Source organism: Carassius auratus, unplaced genomic scaffold, assembly GCF_003368295.1.
Source record: "Carassius auratus strain Wakin unplaced genomic scaffold, ASM336829v1 scaf_tig00027944, whole genome shotgun sequence".
Taxonomy (NCBI): Eukaryota; Metazoa; Chordata; class Actinopteri; order Cypriniformes; family Cyprinidae; genus Carassius; species Carassius auratus.
In genome coordinates, this window is record NW_020525642.1 from 1 (window position 1) to 17,500 (window position 17,500).

General features: G+C 42.8%; 1 protein-coding gene and 1 pseudogene across 1 annotated transcript in view; both read left to right on the forward strand.

The window, feature by feature from the left end:
- Window positions 1-5: 5 nt before the first annotated feature.
- On the forward strand, window positions 6-5,918 carry LOC113079402 (methionine synthase-like; annotated as a pseudogene).
- Window positions 5,919-6,484: 566 nt separating this feature from the next.
- LOC113079401 (ryanodine receptor 2-like) overlaps window positions 6,485-17,500 on the forward strand; it is a gene marked incomplete at its 3' end in the record, with an annotated part of 28,069 nt that continues 17,053 nt past the window's right edge. Inside the window, exons 1-2 of the mRNA XM_026251655.1 lie at window positions 6,485-6,560; window positions 6,794-7,102. Coding sequence (XP_026107440.1) covers window positions 7,058-7,102 — 45 coding nt within the window. The remainder of the gene's footprint in view (window positions 6,561-6,793; window positions 7,103-17,500) is intronic.

Genomic DNA, 17,500 nt, shown 5'->3' on the forward strand with positions numbered 1-17,500 from the left:
ACCCCAACATCCTGACCATCGGCACCGGTATGGAGGAGCACAGCATGTACGCCATCAACTTCATCAGAGCCACGCGGATCATCAAGGTGTGTGTGTGACGGTCAGCGACGAGCCGCTCCGGGCCGGAGGACCTCTGAGTTAACCATCTGTGTGTGTGTGTGTGTGTGTGTGTGTGTAGGAGAGTCTGCCCGGTGCCAGGGTCAGCGGGGGTCTCTCTAACCTCTCGTTCTCCTTCAGAGGGATGGAAGCCATCAGAGAAGCCATGCATGGAGTCTTCCTCTACCACGCCATCAAGGTCAGTGCGTCTCCTCTCACGGATCCCAGGTGTTTCCTACTGCAGACTCATGTTTGAGGTGTGTGTGTGTGTGTGTGTATGTGTGCAGGACGGCATGGACATGGAATCGTGAACGCTGGTAATCTGCCGGTGTATGATGACATTGATAAAGAGCTGCTGCTGCTGTGTGAGAACATCATCTGGAACGAGACCCAGAGGCCACCGAGAAGCTCCTGCTATACGCACAGGTACAGAACCAGAACCAGAACAGACCAGAACCGGTCCGCTCTGAACCAGCTCTGCAGACGCTGGCTCTGTTATTCAGAATCAGTCCACCTAGATTTCAGATTCTGGAGGATAGTTTTGGCTTCATTTAATTATAGTATTTCTGTATACAATACACTGCTGTTCAAAAGCAAGATTTTTCATGTTTTAATTAGTCTCTTCTGCTCATCAGGGATGCATTTTTTTATTAGATATACGGAAAAAAACATGAAATATTATTGCAATTTAAAATAGTTTTTTTTTTTTTAAATACACTTTAAATTCTAATGTATTTCTGTGACGCTCCGCTGTATTTTCAGCATCATTCCTCCAGTCTTGAGTGTCACATGATAATTACGTCAGAAAACGACTTGCTGCTTAACATTGTTTTGGAACCTGTGATTAATGTTGATGAATAAAAAGTTAAAAAGAAACAATTTTATTTCAAATTCGAAATCTTTTCTAGCAATGCAAGTCTTTATTATCAATAAACAAAAAATAAAAATACTGACCCAAACTTTCTGAAGAGCAGTGTACATCAGAGGCAACTTTTTTAGCAGACACTTAGTAAATAAAGGACTGAACATGTGCATCTCTTCACTGCCTCCAGTGGTTCAGCTTCTCATGTTTCCTGTTACTGGAGTAATTTCAGATCCGGCTCTGTTGGAAGTCTTTCTTCTCTCAGAAGGATTGTTTTGTGCATGTAAACATAGCTAATGTTGACTTGAGAAATGTGATGCTTCATGAGTTAGCTGGATGAATCGGTGGATCGTGTCTGTGAGCGCTCTGTGTTCCTCGTGTAATAATGTGTTCCTGCTGTGGATGATGTAGAACAACACTAAGGAGGGAAGAAAGTGGTTCAGACGGACGAGTGGAGGCTGGGCAGCGTGGAGGAGCGGCTGGAGTACGCTCTCATCAAGGTCCGACATACACACACACACACACACTTGCTCATGGTTTGAGCTGAAGTCTCCAGCGTGATGAGAGATGATGTGTTCTCAGGGGATAGAGAAGTATGTGGTGGAGGACACGGAGGAGGCACGCACTCACACCCAGCGCTATCCTCGACCCCTGCGCATCATCGAGGGCCCGCTCATGAACGGCATGAAGACCGTCGGAGATCTGTTCGGAGCCGGGAAGATGTTCTTACCTCAGGTAACAATCAAACACAGCACAGAAGATGAAGTTATCCGCTTCTTTTATTGCCGTCAACATCCATGGAATCTTTTCATTCCACAAAAGCTTCTATAGTAGAAAATGTTTCTGTGATTTATTAAAATGATTTTTATAAGGGCTTTATTTTTTGAGAGGATTCATTGATGCAAGATTCTAAACCTAAATTTTCTTCATCAGAGTAAGAGTTAAGAGTTAAGTGTGTGTGTGTGTGTGTGTGTGTGCAGGTGATCAAATCGGCCCGTGTGATGAAGAAAGCTGTGGGTCATCTGATTCCCTTCATGGAGCGCGAGCGAGAGCAGATGATGTCGTCCGGCTCTACTGAGGACGTGGTGAGCGTCTCCTCACAAGACTGCAGTGGGGATTCATTTAATAGTGAAGAATAGTGAGAAGTTCAGCTGGTGTGTGTGTGTGTGTGTGTGTGTGTGTGTGTGTGTGGGGTGCTCCAGGACCCGTATCAGGGGACGATTCTGCTGGCCACAGTGAAGGGAGACGTCCATGACATTGGAAAAAACATTGTAGGCGTTGTGTTGGATGCAACAACTTCCGGTGAGTCTGAGATACTGACGGATCAGTGTGTGTGTGTGTGTTGTGTGTGTGTGTGTGTTGTGTGTGTGTGCTGGTGTTAAGTGGCTCTCCAGACGCTAACAGCTGCAGGTGTTTGATGTCAGACGGGTAAACGCTGCCATCAGTCACTCTAACACCACCGTGTGTGTGTGTGTGTGTGTGTGTGTGTGTGTGTCTCCGCAGGGTCATTGATCTGGGAGTGATGATTCCCTGTGACAGGATCCTGCGGGAGGCCATTCAAAACAAAGCAGGTCAGTTTCAGTGTCTCTCAGCTGATGTTCTCCTCTCTGAAGGACTCGTGACGCGTGATGCTCTGTGTGTGTGTGTGTGTGTGTGTGCAGACATCATCGGTCTGTCGGGTCTCATCACACCATCACTGGATGAAATGATTCATGTGGCTAAAGAGATGGAGCGTCTGGGTCTGAAGACTCCTCTGCTGATCGGTGGAGCCACAACCTCAAAGTACGTCTCATTCAGAGGAGATTCACCGTCTACGTCCAGGAGAAGCTCTTAATTTAGCCATTAACTCTGGAGAAGATTGTGATCCGTTTCCACGAATCAGTTCTTGTCAATTTCAGTGAATCATTTCAAAATCCTGATTCATTTCCAACATCACTCAGAATAAATCATGCAAATCTGAGTTTTTGTAGATTTTAGAGATTTTACAAAAATGTTTTCGATGAATCGATGTCATTATTTCCTCCGAAGTGATCTGAACTCCTGATTGAACACTGTGTGTGCGTGTGTGTGTGTGTGTGTGACAGGACGCACACTGCGGTGAAAATCGCCCCCGCGGTACAGCTCTCCCGTGGTTCACGTTCTGGACGCGTCCCGCAGTGTAGTAGTGGTGAGACGCCCGTCTGTGTCTTTATACAGCAGCAGCTAAACCCTTCTGATGATGATGATGTGTGTGTGTGTGTGTGTGTGTGCAGTGCTCTCAGCTGCTGGATGGAGGCGTCCGTGAGGACTTCTTCGAGGAGCTCCAGGAGGAGTATGAAGGACATCCGACAGGATCACTACGACTCTCTGAAGGTCTGACGGTCACCAGATCATTTTAATGCACCTCTTCATAAAGCGGCAGGTTAATGAGGAAGTGAGATCTGACGTGATGTGTTTCCTGCAGGAGCGACGCTTCCTGTCTCTGAGTCGAGCTCGAGAGAAGGGCCTTCACATCGACTGGCTCTCTCAGCCCAGACCAGGTATCACGAGCTAAACCTGCTCAACTAGTCTCTAACCAGAGCTAAACCAGCTGTGTGTGTGCACATCATGAACATCAGAGAGTGTGTTTCGTCTGCAGTGCGGCCGCAGTTCTTGGGCACACATGTGTTTGACACGTATGACCTGCGGAAGCTGCTGGACTTCATCGACTGGAAGCCGTTCTTTGACGTGTGGCAGCTGCGGGGGAAATACCCCAACCGCGGATACCCCAAAATATTCAACGACAAAACCGTGGGTGCGTCTGATTCGCTGCAGGACTGAGCCGGGGGGGGGGGGGTCAGAGGTCAGCGTCGGTGACATGTCTCACCCGTGTGTTTCAGGAGAGGAAGCGCGGCGTGTGCATGATGATGCGTTGAAGCTGCTGAACCAGTTGATTGACAGCCGAGGACTGCAGGCGCGTGGACTCGTGGGATTCTGGGCCGCTCAGAGCGACGGAGACGACATCCACCTGTACGCTGATGATGTCACGGCTCCAAACACCACACCTGTCGCCACCTTCTACGGCCTCAGACAGCAGGTGAGAGCGCTCTGACCACAGTAAGCGAGCGGTGTGGAGAAGTGCATGACGTGTTGATGTTTGAGCTCTGTCCTGCAGGCGGAGAAGGACTCGGCGAGCTCCGAGCCGTACCTGTGTCTGTCTGACTTCGTGGGCTCCTCGCAGCAGCGGCGTTCAGGATTACGTGGGTCTGTTCGCCGTGTCTGTGTTTGGAGCAGAAGAACTCAGTCAGAAGTTTGAGCAGCAGGGAGATGATTACAGCAGCATCATGGTCAAAGCCCTGGCGGACCGCCTCGCTGAGGTACACACACACACACACACACACACACTAAACATTATAATGAGTCAGTATGCTCATAGTGGTTATTAAAACATGCTGGTTCCGGTTCTCACTGAACGGTCTTCACACAGGAAGAGACTGACCTGTAAGACATGTTGAGTTTGAGTGTGTGTGTGTGTGTGTGTGTGTGTGTGCGGCAGGCGTTCGCGGAGGAGCTGCACGCTCGTGTGCGCAGGGATCTGTGGGGTTACAGCGGTGAGGAGGATCTGCCGGCGTCTGACCTGCACCGGCTGCGGTATGAAGGCATCCGTCCGGCCGCAGGATACCCCAGCCAACCCGACCACACCGAGAAACACACCATGTGGAAACTCGCAGACATACAGGAGAAAACCGGTGAGAGCAGGAGGCATTCCAAAAAACATCAGTTCTGAGATTCTGGGAATCCAGTTCTTCTTTCTATTCTAGAACCAAGAAACAAATTCCGAGAATGATAGAATCACGCAGCCTTTAGACACTTATGTTACCTTCTGTAGAAGAAGGGATGAGGTTCCTCAGATGTTTCTGTCCCTGTGATGAAGGGATCTGACCGTGTCTCCATCATAAAGCATCTCCGCGTGTCTCTTCATGTTCTCCTGCAGGAATCGCTCTGACAGAGTCTCTGGCCATGACTCCTGCTGCCTCCGTATCCGGCCTGTATTTCTCCAACCCCAAATCCTGCTATTTCGCTGTGGGTAAAATCACTAAAGAGCAGGTATGAACAAGACCATCTCAACAGAAGCATTCACCAATCAGATTAAGGAAGTGGTTTTCCCACAACAATGTCAAATTTCGACCCAATTCCAAAAGATGTGGCCAGTGTTTGTATTAGCATTTGTGTGATTGCAGGACTTTATAATGCTGCAGGAACTGTAAGTGCAGGTGTGACCTCCATCTCTCTCTGTGTGTGTGTGTGTGTGTGTGTGTGGGTCAGGTGGAGGATTACGCACACAGGAAGCAGATGGAGATGTCGGAGGTGGAGCGGTGGTTGGGTCCGATCCTGGGCTATGACACCGACTGACACTGAGCCGCTCGGATCTGGACGACACTGCAGAGAAAACTTCATTTTGTTTTGATGGTTTTGGCCCAGATTATGGATTTTAATATCAAAGGGTCCAGAAAACACTTTTATCTTTACACTACAGAGGTGCCATCTAGAGCCCTGCTTTTAATTACATTTCTATTTTTAATAAAACAGCGATGAGCACTTATTTTATTTTTAGGCCTGTGGGTTTTATAAATTGATTTCTTATGAGATTTAAAGAAAATACTGGTACAAAAGACCAGCTGAACTTACAGACTCCAGCAGATCCTTTAGTCATTTCTCGTCGATTGTCATTTCATCATTTAAAATGATCAGGATTCTAGACTGTAAATTCAGTGAGGTCAGAGGTCACTTTTAGTATTAATGTCAGAAAGTGACATAGTAATCTTAAGGACGACTTGTTCAGTATGGTGCTTTAACTGTAACGCACAATCCTGCTTTTATTTTGGTTTTAGGATTTTATCAGTTTGTTAATTTGACTGAACTGAGGAAAACAATTTGTGAAACTGATAATTTAACATTTGTTAAGATGTATATTTTCAAATAAATCAACATTAAATCAAAACTCTGTTTGGTGATTTATGAGTGTGTGTTAGTATTAGTATTTTATTAATAGAACAGAGTTTGGAAGCAGTTAATTTGAGCATTTTTCTATGGCATCTATCATTTCTACTGTCCATTCAGACTAATGAGTCCATGTAGAACAGATAATGGGACTTTTGATATTTTTATTTTTATTAATCTGTTGGATTTATAGTATTAAAATTATATTACATTGGTTATTTGCTTAAAACAATAACACTGGTATCAGTTAATATTTCATACATTAAATGTTAATTTCGATATTAAACATTTGTGCTGAAGTAAATTTGGGATTTTACGTTAATGTTTCAATAATTTATCGACATTAACATGTTCGAGGCTGTCAGTTGGTCACGTGACACTCACATGCAGGTATAAATATTAATAACAAATTTCATATTTTTATTATTTGAATCGTTTTTATAATAGTTTTATTTTTCACTTTTATTTCTAATTTCTGCACTTTATTAATTATTAGCCTGATTAACTCGGGAACACTATTTATTTTTTTAAATCCCGCGCTAATTTTCCCGCTCTAACGGCTCAGAGTCAGTCATTGTCATCGCGGTTTGGTTTCTTGTCGATCTTTACTCTGTTGTGGAGCTGGAAAACCTTTGTCTGAAATGTGAGTTACTCGATATAAAGTTCTTCTTTATTGTTTTTTTTTTTTTTTTGTGAGAAAACTGATATTCGTGTTCTTGTTGGTTCCAGAGAACCGAGTCATTCAGCTTAAACTACATAATCTGCAGGTTCAGAAGTCAGTCGTTTAATATTCATGAACATAATCGTTTAACCTTACTTTAGTTTGCCTCAACATAAGAAAAGAAAAAAAAAGCCTTTTATGTTTTTCACGGATAGAGTCGTGTTTGCTCCGGTGTGCTCGTGATGGCGCTGCTCGATGCTGTAACGGTTTTAACCGGTTTAACGGTCATCCAGCAGAGGGCGCGCTCCCGCCTCCGCACACTCACCGCACACTCATCTGCATAGCCCCGCCCTCTGAGTATGTCAGCCGTCCAATGAGAATGCGGCAGGAGACACCCGTTACACCCGCATCAGAGCCGTCTCCGCCGCCGCCTGAGAGCTTCATCTGTCCGGTGAGAGGCTCCGAACCCACGCCGAACCATGACGGACGGCGAAGCCGAAGATGAGATCCAGTTCTTACGGACCGTGAGTCCCCGCACTGGCCTGTGTGTGTGTTTGTGTGTGTGTGTGTGTGTGTGATGCGGTACTGATGCAGTGGTGCTGATGCTGCGGGAGCCACCGGCTTCCGTCCGGTTCTCTGCGCTTGAACTGATGAACGTGGGTGTGAGGAAACCGAGCGCTTATGAAGGCGGATGCAGTGCGTATGTCCTGATGAAGTCAGTGTTGAGCTCCACTGCAGACGCCCTGTGTTTACTGTGATGTTATGCTGCATAAATGCTGCAGATCATTCAAATGAACCGTGTGATTGATTGATTGATTGATTCAGTACAGTATGAATTAATAGAGATTATTGATCAGTGTGGGAATGTGCTGCATTAACAGTCACAGAATCACAGATGAGGCAGCAAACACAGGACATGAGAAGAACTACAGGAACAATACAGATGATTGGATGCGGATTGTATTGATTGAGCAGGTGTGTTTCACAGGCATGTGTGTAACCAGATATATAAAATGCAGAGTTTAGGAATCTGTCGTTGTTGTGATGATGGTGTAGGTCTGATGTGAATAAGTGTTTGTGATCAATAATAATAACAAGGTGAGGTCGTATCGCCTGTGGCTTCTTTGCATTCATGAGTGTCGTCAGTGCAGATGTTTGCAGCATCGCTGTGTTTGTGTGCACTTTGGTTCGTCTAGAACCTCATGCATCAGTTCTGCCTGCAATCGATCCGTTGATTGTTGTTCCAGCCGCACAAAAACACCCAAATCACGCTGATGAATAGATAGAAGCGCCTTCTTAGAGCTGCACTATCGTCTTCAGTAAACACACCAGCAGAAAATCATTAGCAAGCATTACATGTTGAAAACGGCATTGATTCCCTCCTCCACCCTACAGCTCAATGCAGTGCGGGTTAGATGGGACTGAGTCCAGTGTGTGTGTGTGTGTGTGTTATGGTGTAAAATGAACACACTCAGATCACTGTAATGGCATGCGCTGGATATGATGATACATCTGAAGAAGAACTGCATCTCAGGAAACCTGCCAGCACATGATCATATTCACCTCAGGAATAATGAACAAAGAAAGAATACCTAACCTCATTTTTTTGCATTGACATTACTGTATAATTATTGATATATGTGTGCATATATACATATAATATAAAATTGAAGCATTCTCTATAAATCATTAGTTGAACAATTCATGATTTATTGTTTTGATGCAAAAATCTAAAACTTATACTGTTGTAAAGATGTGTTTTATGTCACAATACAGAAACTTTTACTGGTCCTACAGTTCCATTTTTGCATTTATCAAATGCTTTTATCCAAAGCGACTTTTTTTAAGCATCCTTTTCATTGTGTTTCGAGGCGAATCATGAGCCACACATGGGAGCATCTCATGGGAACCGTGTGGCGATGCTGTGATGTAATCTAACAGACCGGAGTCTTGCAGTGTAACCTGGGAAAGAGGTTTAGTAACAGCAGCGAGACCGTCAAACTGTCTGCTCTCTCTCTTCTGTCTCTCTCCACACAACATTAATATTTGATAAGATTCTCCTGTTACATAATCCAGAGGGAAGATAAATGAGCAGAGGAGTGTGGAGCTGTCTGTCTCTCTCTTCTCAGAGTTTGAGTCTGACCTGAAATAAACATTCGTGTCATGAGCAGACGACCTCATCGTCCTCGGCCATGTGGAGTTGAGCCGCTCTGATTGGACGCCTGTCCAACCCGCTTCAGCCAATAGCAGCCGCCAGCATCTGTCATGCATTTCAATATTGTTTTGTGTCAGAAATTTGATTAATAAGGCAAGTCAGGTTTATTTATGCAGCACTTTTAATGATCGCTTCAAAGCTGCTTTACTGATTGGTTTACTATATCATGACATGAATCATTACTGTGACTAAATTAATGAAAGTCAATTATTTCTTGATATAAGATTTTATGAAGTTCACCCACATGTACCTGTTTTTATCAGGGAGCTTCTAGAGTGAATTCACTAGTGAACATTAAAGTCAATTCTGTAGTGAACTCTAGTAAACTCCAAAGTGAATTCTATTGTAAATATAGTAAACTATAATGAATTATATACAGAATTCTGTTGATTTCTGTAGTGAACTATATAGTTGATTCTACAGTGAATTCTGTAGTAAATATTATAGTAAACTCTACTGTGACATATATTGAATCCTAGTGAACTCTGTAGTCGATTAGTCAGTTACATAGAGAATTATGTTGTGAACATCAGATAATTCTGTAGTGAATTCTGTAATGAACTCTGTAGTAAACTGTATAGTGAATTATATATTGAATTCTAGTGATTTCTGGAGTGCACTGATTCTATAGTCCATTACATGGTGAACTCCTATTGGTTGTCTTAGGTTGATTCGTGTAAAAACCTCAAATTGACTCTTGTGACCCTAGTGAACTAATTAGCATATATGTAAATTGTACATTGTGACTAATTAGCATATGTTGATTCCTCTGGTAACTCACATTGCTAACATGTCATAGTTTGAGTGTAATAACACAGTATTCTTTCAGGTTCCACATGAATCAGTGAATATGGTAAACATTCACCATGTTATAACCGTCATGCTCCGGGGATGTCAGGGTTAGATGTAATTCATAACAGCTGTGATTGGTCCGAGCAGGTGATCACATGACATTCAGAGCAGCTGTGTGACTGAGTGATTATTAATGAGATATGACAGAACAGTACACCTGGTTCATGTGGAAGTGAAAGGTCTGTATGTAGTGAACACTGATGAGTGGAGGACCTTTGTGTGTGTGTGTGTGTGTGTGTGTGTGAGAGAGAGAGAGTGTGTTTGCTCGTCCAGCGTGCAGCGGGAAGAGAGCTGTGTGTGTGTTTAATAGAGTCACCCCAGGTCTGTCTGATTTACTGTGTAATTAAGAGAGCGAAACACAGAGAGAGAGAGACAGGAAGAGTTTCTCGCTCTGGTGTCACTGTGATGTAGTGCTGGTGTTCCAGCACAGCGATAGAGTGTGTGTGTGTGTGTGTGTGTGTGTGTGTGTGTGTTTGTTTACTGCTGTTGTGAGATCAGAATAAAACAAACAAATTCCCCTAAAAAAAACAAATCAAAGTAAAACACTAAATAATATATATATTGTGTTTGAAATAAAATTAAAATACAATTATTTTAAAATAAAAACATCTTAATTAAACAAAATATCTAAAAGGTGAAATATTTTATGTTTACTTGCATGTCATGTGACCATTGTTCATCAATCAGGCCATCAGACCAGATTCTAGTGTTAACTAGTGGGTTAATATGTCTGTTAAACAGCTGGAACCTAGTGTGTGTGTGTGTGCGAAACACCATCAGCTCTAGTGTTTGCTCGGATCAGCTGTTAGTTTCGTCACAGGAGCAGTTTTTTGATTGGTTCACTTGGGATTCAGTGAAGATCGTTTATGAGAGTCACTGAATGTGTTCGTCCTGTGAACCGAGCGTGTGTGTGTGTGTGTGTGTGTGTTTGTGTGTGTGTGTGTGTGTGATTGAGTGTGTTCAGTGCCATTGCGTGTATACATCCTCTATTCTCTGCAGTGATGTGCTCGTTTGCCCAATAAGAATCGACTGTTCAATTGGCTCTTGACTTTTATTAATGACAGATGCTGCTGCACTGTGACTGTCGCAATTAACATCCCACAACTCACATGAAACTGTGTGTGTGTGTGTGTGTGATGGCAGGCTGCAATGAATGATAAATGAGTATTATTGTATGGGCTTTGTGGTGTTGTTATAACAGGATGTGCTCAGAGATGCTGTGTAAACACACACACACACACACACACACGCAGATGTGAGCTTCAGATCTGCTGCTGCATTGAAAGAGTGATCAGATTCAGCTGATGTTCTTGAAGGTGTGTGTGTGTTTGTGAGATCAGCTCCCATCTGTCTCTTCCAGCAGTGAGGTGCTGTACATGTGGAAACACTGCATTCTGGGTGATCTCTGCCTGCATTCTGATTGGATGCCAGACTGAACCAAAAATAAAAAAAATATTTATTAGATAAGTGCTAGTATTAAATTGGTCAGGTGCTGACAAAAAGATGTCTTTACAGCTTCTCAAACAGAGTCCAGGAAAAGGTCAGTGAGAGTGATGTAAAACAATGTAATATTTAATCAAATGAAATTTGAACAGTTCGTTTCTTTTTGGGCAAACATAACACTGCACAACAGAGGTTTACTGTTTAAATGAAAACATGGAGGAAATACTGCATGTTATTACTTAAAATAATAATTACTTTTCTTTTGAGAAGTATATTCTTAGTAATATATTTGGTCATTGTAACTGAACACTTATTTGGGGGGTTGTTTGATGGTAGTTTTCTTCTGATGGAATGGTGAAATGCTGCTGAAGTGACTCTCAGATGAATGATGACAGTGAGATGCAGAAGAGCATCACGTGTGCTTCAGATGCACATTTCCACAGCAGTCTCAGACACTAGTGCATGAATGGGATTCATTCTACAACATTTTGAGGTTTGAGTTCTTGTAGATTATTGTCATGGTGATCAGGTTTGTAATAATGCTCATTGTCTCAAACCATTTTATTATAATTATTATTAAAAGAAACATTCACCTCAGAAATCACTTTAAATTCTGTACATACTGTCACAACAGAAACACGTCTGCTGTTGCAGGTGAGCTTCAGCGCCGCTGTGTCCTGTTCACCTGGACTCTGTGTGTGTGTGTGTGTGTGTGTGTGTACACTAGCCCTCGTGTGTGTGTGTGTACACTAGCCCTTGTGTGTGTGTGTGTGTGTTTATCTTTGAAGTGAACAAGCCTTTGACTGTGACCTTTCTGCTGTGAATAGACCAATGATGTGAACTGATATTCAGAGCACCGCTCACACTGACCTTTTTCGACAGGAAGTGGAAAACAGGCACTCACACGACACTTAACAGCTGCTGTTTGATTGGCATCTGTTGATCTTCCAGCTCTTTATTTAAGCATTAAAGGAAATATTGATGAATTATCATTTTCTAACATGTGTGATGACCAAGTTTCCACGGTTTGGACTGATGAGTGTGTTTGCTCTCCATGATGAGATGGACATGTTCAGTCTAGAGGTTATTAGTGATCAGCCGCTGGACATTTGTCTTTCCCACGGTGGTGTTTGTTAAACACTCTGTCCATCATCATTCACGCAGCTCAGACATAATGATGCGCGGTGACACCGTCAGTGCCTCGTTTGTAAAGCCCTCCATCATTGGCAGCTTCATTAGCTCTTAGTATGCAGATGGAGACGTGTGTGTGGACCAGTCAGCTGGAGAACATGCCACAGTCACACGAATGAGACGATCATCTAACACAGAGCTGACAGTCATTTACTGGGAATTAAGAGACTCAACATTTGACAGACAGAAGTCTGAATGTCATTCTCTACACCTGTGTGAACTTGAGGAGAACTGACTCTATTTCATGTTTCTGAATGAAGTGTCTTCTGCTCATCTATGCAATTATTTGGTCAGAAATACAGTAGAAAGGTGATGTTGTGAATATATTGTAAAATGTAATTAATTACTCTGATGGAAAGCATAATGCATATTTAATTTCTTTATTTATTTGTTATTTTTATTAGAGATTGAGATTTTTGTTATATAACATCACAACATTCAATATGTTTTAAGTCTCAGTCTCTAGTAATATTTCTTCTTTTCTGATTCTGCTGTTGCAGCCTGTCTCTCTCCCTCTCTCTCTCTCTGTCTCTCTCTCTCTCTCCCTCTCTCTCTCTCTCTGTCTCTCTCTCCCCCCTCTCTCTCTCTCTCCCTCTCTCTCTCTCTGCCTCTCTCTCTCTCTCTCTCTCTCTCTGTCTCTCTCTCCCCCCCTCTCTCTCTCTCTCTCTCTCTCCGTCTCTCTCCCCCCCCCTCTCTCTCTCTCTCTCTCTCTCTCTCCCCCCCCTCTCTCTCTCTGTCTCTCTCTCCCCCCTCTCTCTCTCTCTCTCCCTCTCTCTCTGCCTCTCTCTCTCTCTCTCTCTCTCTGTCTCTCTCTCCCCCCCTCTCTCTCTCTCTCTCTCTCTCCGTCTCTCTCCCCCCCCCTCTCTCTCTCTCTCTCTCTCTCTCTCCCCCCCTCTCTCTCTCTGTCTCTCTCTCCCCCCCTCTCTCTCTCTCTCTCTCCCTCTCTCTCTGTCTCTCTCTCTGTCCCTCTCCCCCCCCCCCCCTCTCTCTCTCTGCAGTGTGCTTATGTAATCTGATTGATCAGTGGGGAGTGCTGTAGTGCACCAAAAGGAGCGAGCAGAGGAGATTCTCTCCACTCCTGTTTGTTGAGTCACTCATCTCTAGTACTAGTGCTTATACTCAGAGTGTGCTGCTTCTGTCCTAAGTGATCAGATGCACCGGTTCACCTGCTGAACAACAAAACAGCTGAAAAAATCTAGAGATAAAAATGACAAAACGATCTGACACGAGTGAAGTGATGTCTCAGATGGTCTCAGTCTGCCTGTCTTTGTGGGTTTATTTTTATCTTTCTGAGCTCTTTATTTTCAGAACTTTTGTTCAGTGTGTGTCAGTGATTTTACCGTGTCTTCACATTAAAAGCGGATTACTGGATTCAAACCGGATTAGAGCAGCAGCTCAACTTGACTGCAGTAATTGGTCTCTGTGAACGTTCCCTGTCGCTCCTGGATTTCAGGATGAATTATTCCAGACCATCCGAGCATCAAGCGCTAATGCGGCAGACAGAGAATATGTGTGAGAGCTGACCTGCTTTCTCCTGTGTTCTTGTTCTTGTGGAAAGTAGCAGAACTTTGTGGTTGTTCTTCAGAGTTTGACCCCTAAACGTCACAGCAGCCTACATAAAGCAGCGGAGGGCATGAGTAATGACTTCACACCGCTGCAGATGTACACTATTTATAGTGAAGCTACAGCTAAACTAGAGCTTCACTTCACATGTGGTCACCTCCACACGTCCTGTTTCCTTCAGCAGAGGCTGGAATATTATCATAACTAGATTATACCATAACATCACAAAGGAACAATATCACTGGAATCACTTTTAGAATTATTTTTTGTAGCTGACTAATAATAAAAGCATTGACAGCCAATCAGAACCCATTCCTGCTTTAAAGAGCTTGAACATTTAAAGTGACATATGACAAAACTGCAGCACAATTAATATAACTGATCACTATTGTGCGCTGGTGTGGAACATAATATATTTATTGTTATAGTAATCGACATAGTTACTACATTGTAGTTATCACAATAGTTATCATTATAGCTAATGTTAACATTATGATTACATTTATAACTATAGTTGTAGTTATTGTTATCACTAGGTACTGTAATCATTATAGTATTTGAATAGCATTGAAGCTCAGGGAATAAATAAATCGTAATGACCCGTTTAACACTGAAGTGAGATCAAGATTTGATTTGGTTTCTTTCTGTTTGATGAAGCTGTGTTTGCAGAGAAAGAGTGTGTTTGGATCTGTGTCCTCCCACACTGTGAGCAGCAGAAGTTCATGCTCTCTTCTGCTGAGAGGAATCACATCGCTCTGAAATCACTGATCTACTACTACAGCTCTGCTTTCTGCTGAGGAAACAGGAACTAGTTTAGATTCGGTTTATTTGTGCTAGCAGCTCATGATGATCACTGTGACAGTATGGAGGAGTTGGTTTGAGTTCATTAAACTGTCATTGATTATGATGAGATGTGCTGAGATGATCAGAGCTGATGTGATTATGAGCAATATCAATATCAACTGGATGCTGAAACCAAACACAGGCTTCCCTTCAGCTGCAGCCGTCATGACAGGACAGACCTGTGTGTGTGTGTGTTGTGTAATAGTGTAGTACTCCACTCTCACTCCTACATGTGTTCATAGAGACTCAGGCACTTCAGTCCAAAAATACTCAACAAGAGTCAGGTGCTGGTCCTGAGAGACGCTCCACACAGCTGCTGCGCTCGCTCGCTCTCAGGAATACCGTGGTTTTACTGCCAAAGGTTCCACACACGCTTTCTGCTCTTTTGTGCATTACAGGATTGTTATAAATCATTCTGCTGCACTCACAGAAAGTTTCTGATGGAGTATTTGACTGTGGCTTGAGTTGATACCCAGTGTTTGGACTGATAAGATGTGAATGTCCTTCAGATGTGTAACTAAAGACATTCCTGCTGACCATTGAAATGTCTTTGATAACTTGAGTTTTCATTCATTTCAGTGACTTTCCCCAGGCTTGAAAATCTGTTTTCTCTCAAGTTTTAAAGCTTGCATCATTCAGTGAGGATGTTCAAACAGATTAAATGTCCAGGGTTTCCCATACATCGATTTATTTGTGGTGGCTTGCCACAGTATCAATGCTGACTGCCACAAGTATATTTTTAAAAGGCTTTGACTTTGTTGAATAAATATCAGCTTTGCAAAATTCAAAATCAAAACGCGGCAGGGGTGTTGTGGGTCTGTGGTTCTTCTGTCTGTGGCTCTGGCTGTCTGTGGCTCTGGCTGTCTGTGGCTCTGGCTGTCTGTGGTTCTTCTGTTTGTGGCTCTGGCTGTCTGTGGTTCTTCTGTCTGTGGCTCTGGCTGTCTGTGGTTCTTCTGTCTGTGGCTCTGGCTGTCTGTGGTTCTTCTGTCTGTGGCTCTGGCTGTCTGTGGTTCTTCTGTCTGTGGCTCTGGCTGTCTGTGGCTCTGGCTGTCTGTGGTTCTTCTGTCTGTGGCTCTGGCTGTCTGTGGTTCTTCTGTCTGTGGTTCTGTCTGTGGCTCTGGCTGTCTGTGGTTCTGTCTGTGGTTCTTCTGTCTGTGGCTCTGGCTGTCTGTGGTTCTGTCTGTGGTTCTTCTGTCTGTGGCTCTGGCTGTCTGTGGTTCTTCTGTCTGTGGTTCTTCTGTCTGTGGCTCGGGCTGTCTGTGGTTCTCCTGTCTGAGGCTCTGGCTGTCTGTGGTTCTTCTGTCTGTGGTTCTTCTGTCTGTGGCTCGGGCTGTCTGTGGTTCTTCTGTCTGTGGCTCTGGCTGTCTGTGGTTCTTCTGTCTGTGGTTCTTCTGTCTGTGGCTCTGGCTGTCTGTGGTTCTTCTGTCTGTGGCTCGGGCTGTCAGGTCTCAGTGTGACTCAGCAGTATTCTTCAGTGTCTCCTCATGTGATGTTCTGTGAGGTGAACAGCGATCAATATCCACCCGTCATCAGCTGATGAGAGACTGACAGCTAATTGTAAAGTGTGAATGATGCGGCTGTATTAGTGCATTGGGACACACAGAGAACACAAACACTCATAATCCATGTTCACAGCCCAATTAAAACATCTTCGACACTTCAGATTATTTTTCTAATAATTTAATAATCTGAATTTAAATAGAATGCAGCTCATATAACCGCAGTCAGTTTGGTTTTTTATATACTTATGTTTCCAAATGAATTACCCACAAACCTGTTCATACACACAGCAAATAGAGTGTTTACAAACATTAGAGATGAATAATCAGTGTTTCAATTCATACATGTAGACATTTGCATTTCATTTGTACATTTCAAATTATATTTAATGATTAACCTTAATTTTGTGGGACATAATTTAGGAGCACTTAATTTCCCAAAATGTACAAAAAAACCCTCTAGATATTATGTTATATAATAAATGTAACATTACTATTATTTAAATAAATTCAGATTTCACTGTTTTTTTAAATAAATTAATTCTTTTCATTATCAATTTTCTTCATGTTGTAACATTTTGTTGTGCAGTCTGACAAAATGAAATAGTTTTCTATGACTGTTAATTCGTTTGGCATGATCAGTGTAACTGTGTGTGTTTGTGATGATCACAGGATGTTTATGTGAGTGTTTATTAGCTGCGTAAATGTCTGCGAGAGATTACAGCAGGTTCAGATAATCTGGATTTGATCTGAGCTCTGTTACATGGATTATAGCAGTATTAGCCTGTACTGCACACACCACCCATCTGAAAACATCAGACTGAACACCTGACCACAGCCGTGCACTTACTGTGAGTGGGCTGTGTGTGCGTGTGTGTGTGTGTGTGTGTACTGAATATACCATTCAAAAGTCGATTTTTAAAATGTTATTAAAATAAGTTTCTTCTGCTCACCAAGGCTGCATTTATTTAATCATAAACACAGTAAAAACGGTAATATTGTGAAATATTATTCTACTGTAAATCATCTGTTTTCTGTGTGAATCTGTGTTAAAGTGTAATGTATTTCTGTGATGCTCCGCTGTATTTTCAGCATCATTCCTCCAGTCTTCAGTGTCACATGATCTTCAGAAATCAGAATAATATGATGATTTACTGCTCAAGAAACATTTCTGATTATTATCAATGTTGAACACAGTTGTGATACATTTTATTTTTCAGAATTCACAGACAAATAGAAAGTTTAAAAGATCAGAATTTATTTGAAATCGAAATGTTTTGAAATATAAATATTATACATGCTTTTACTGTCCCTTC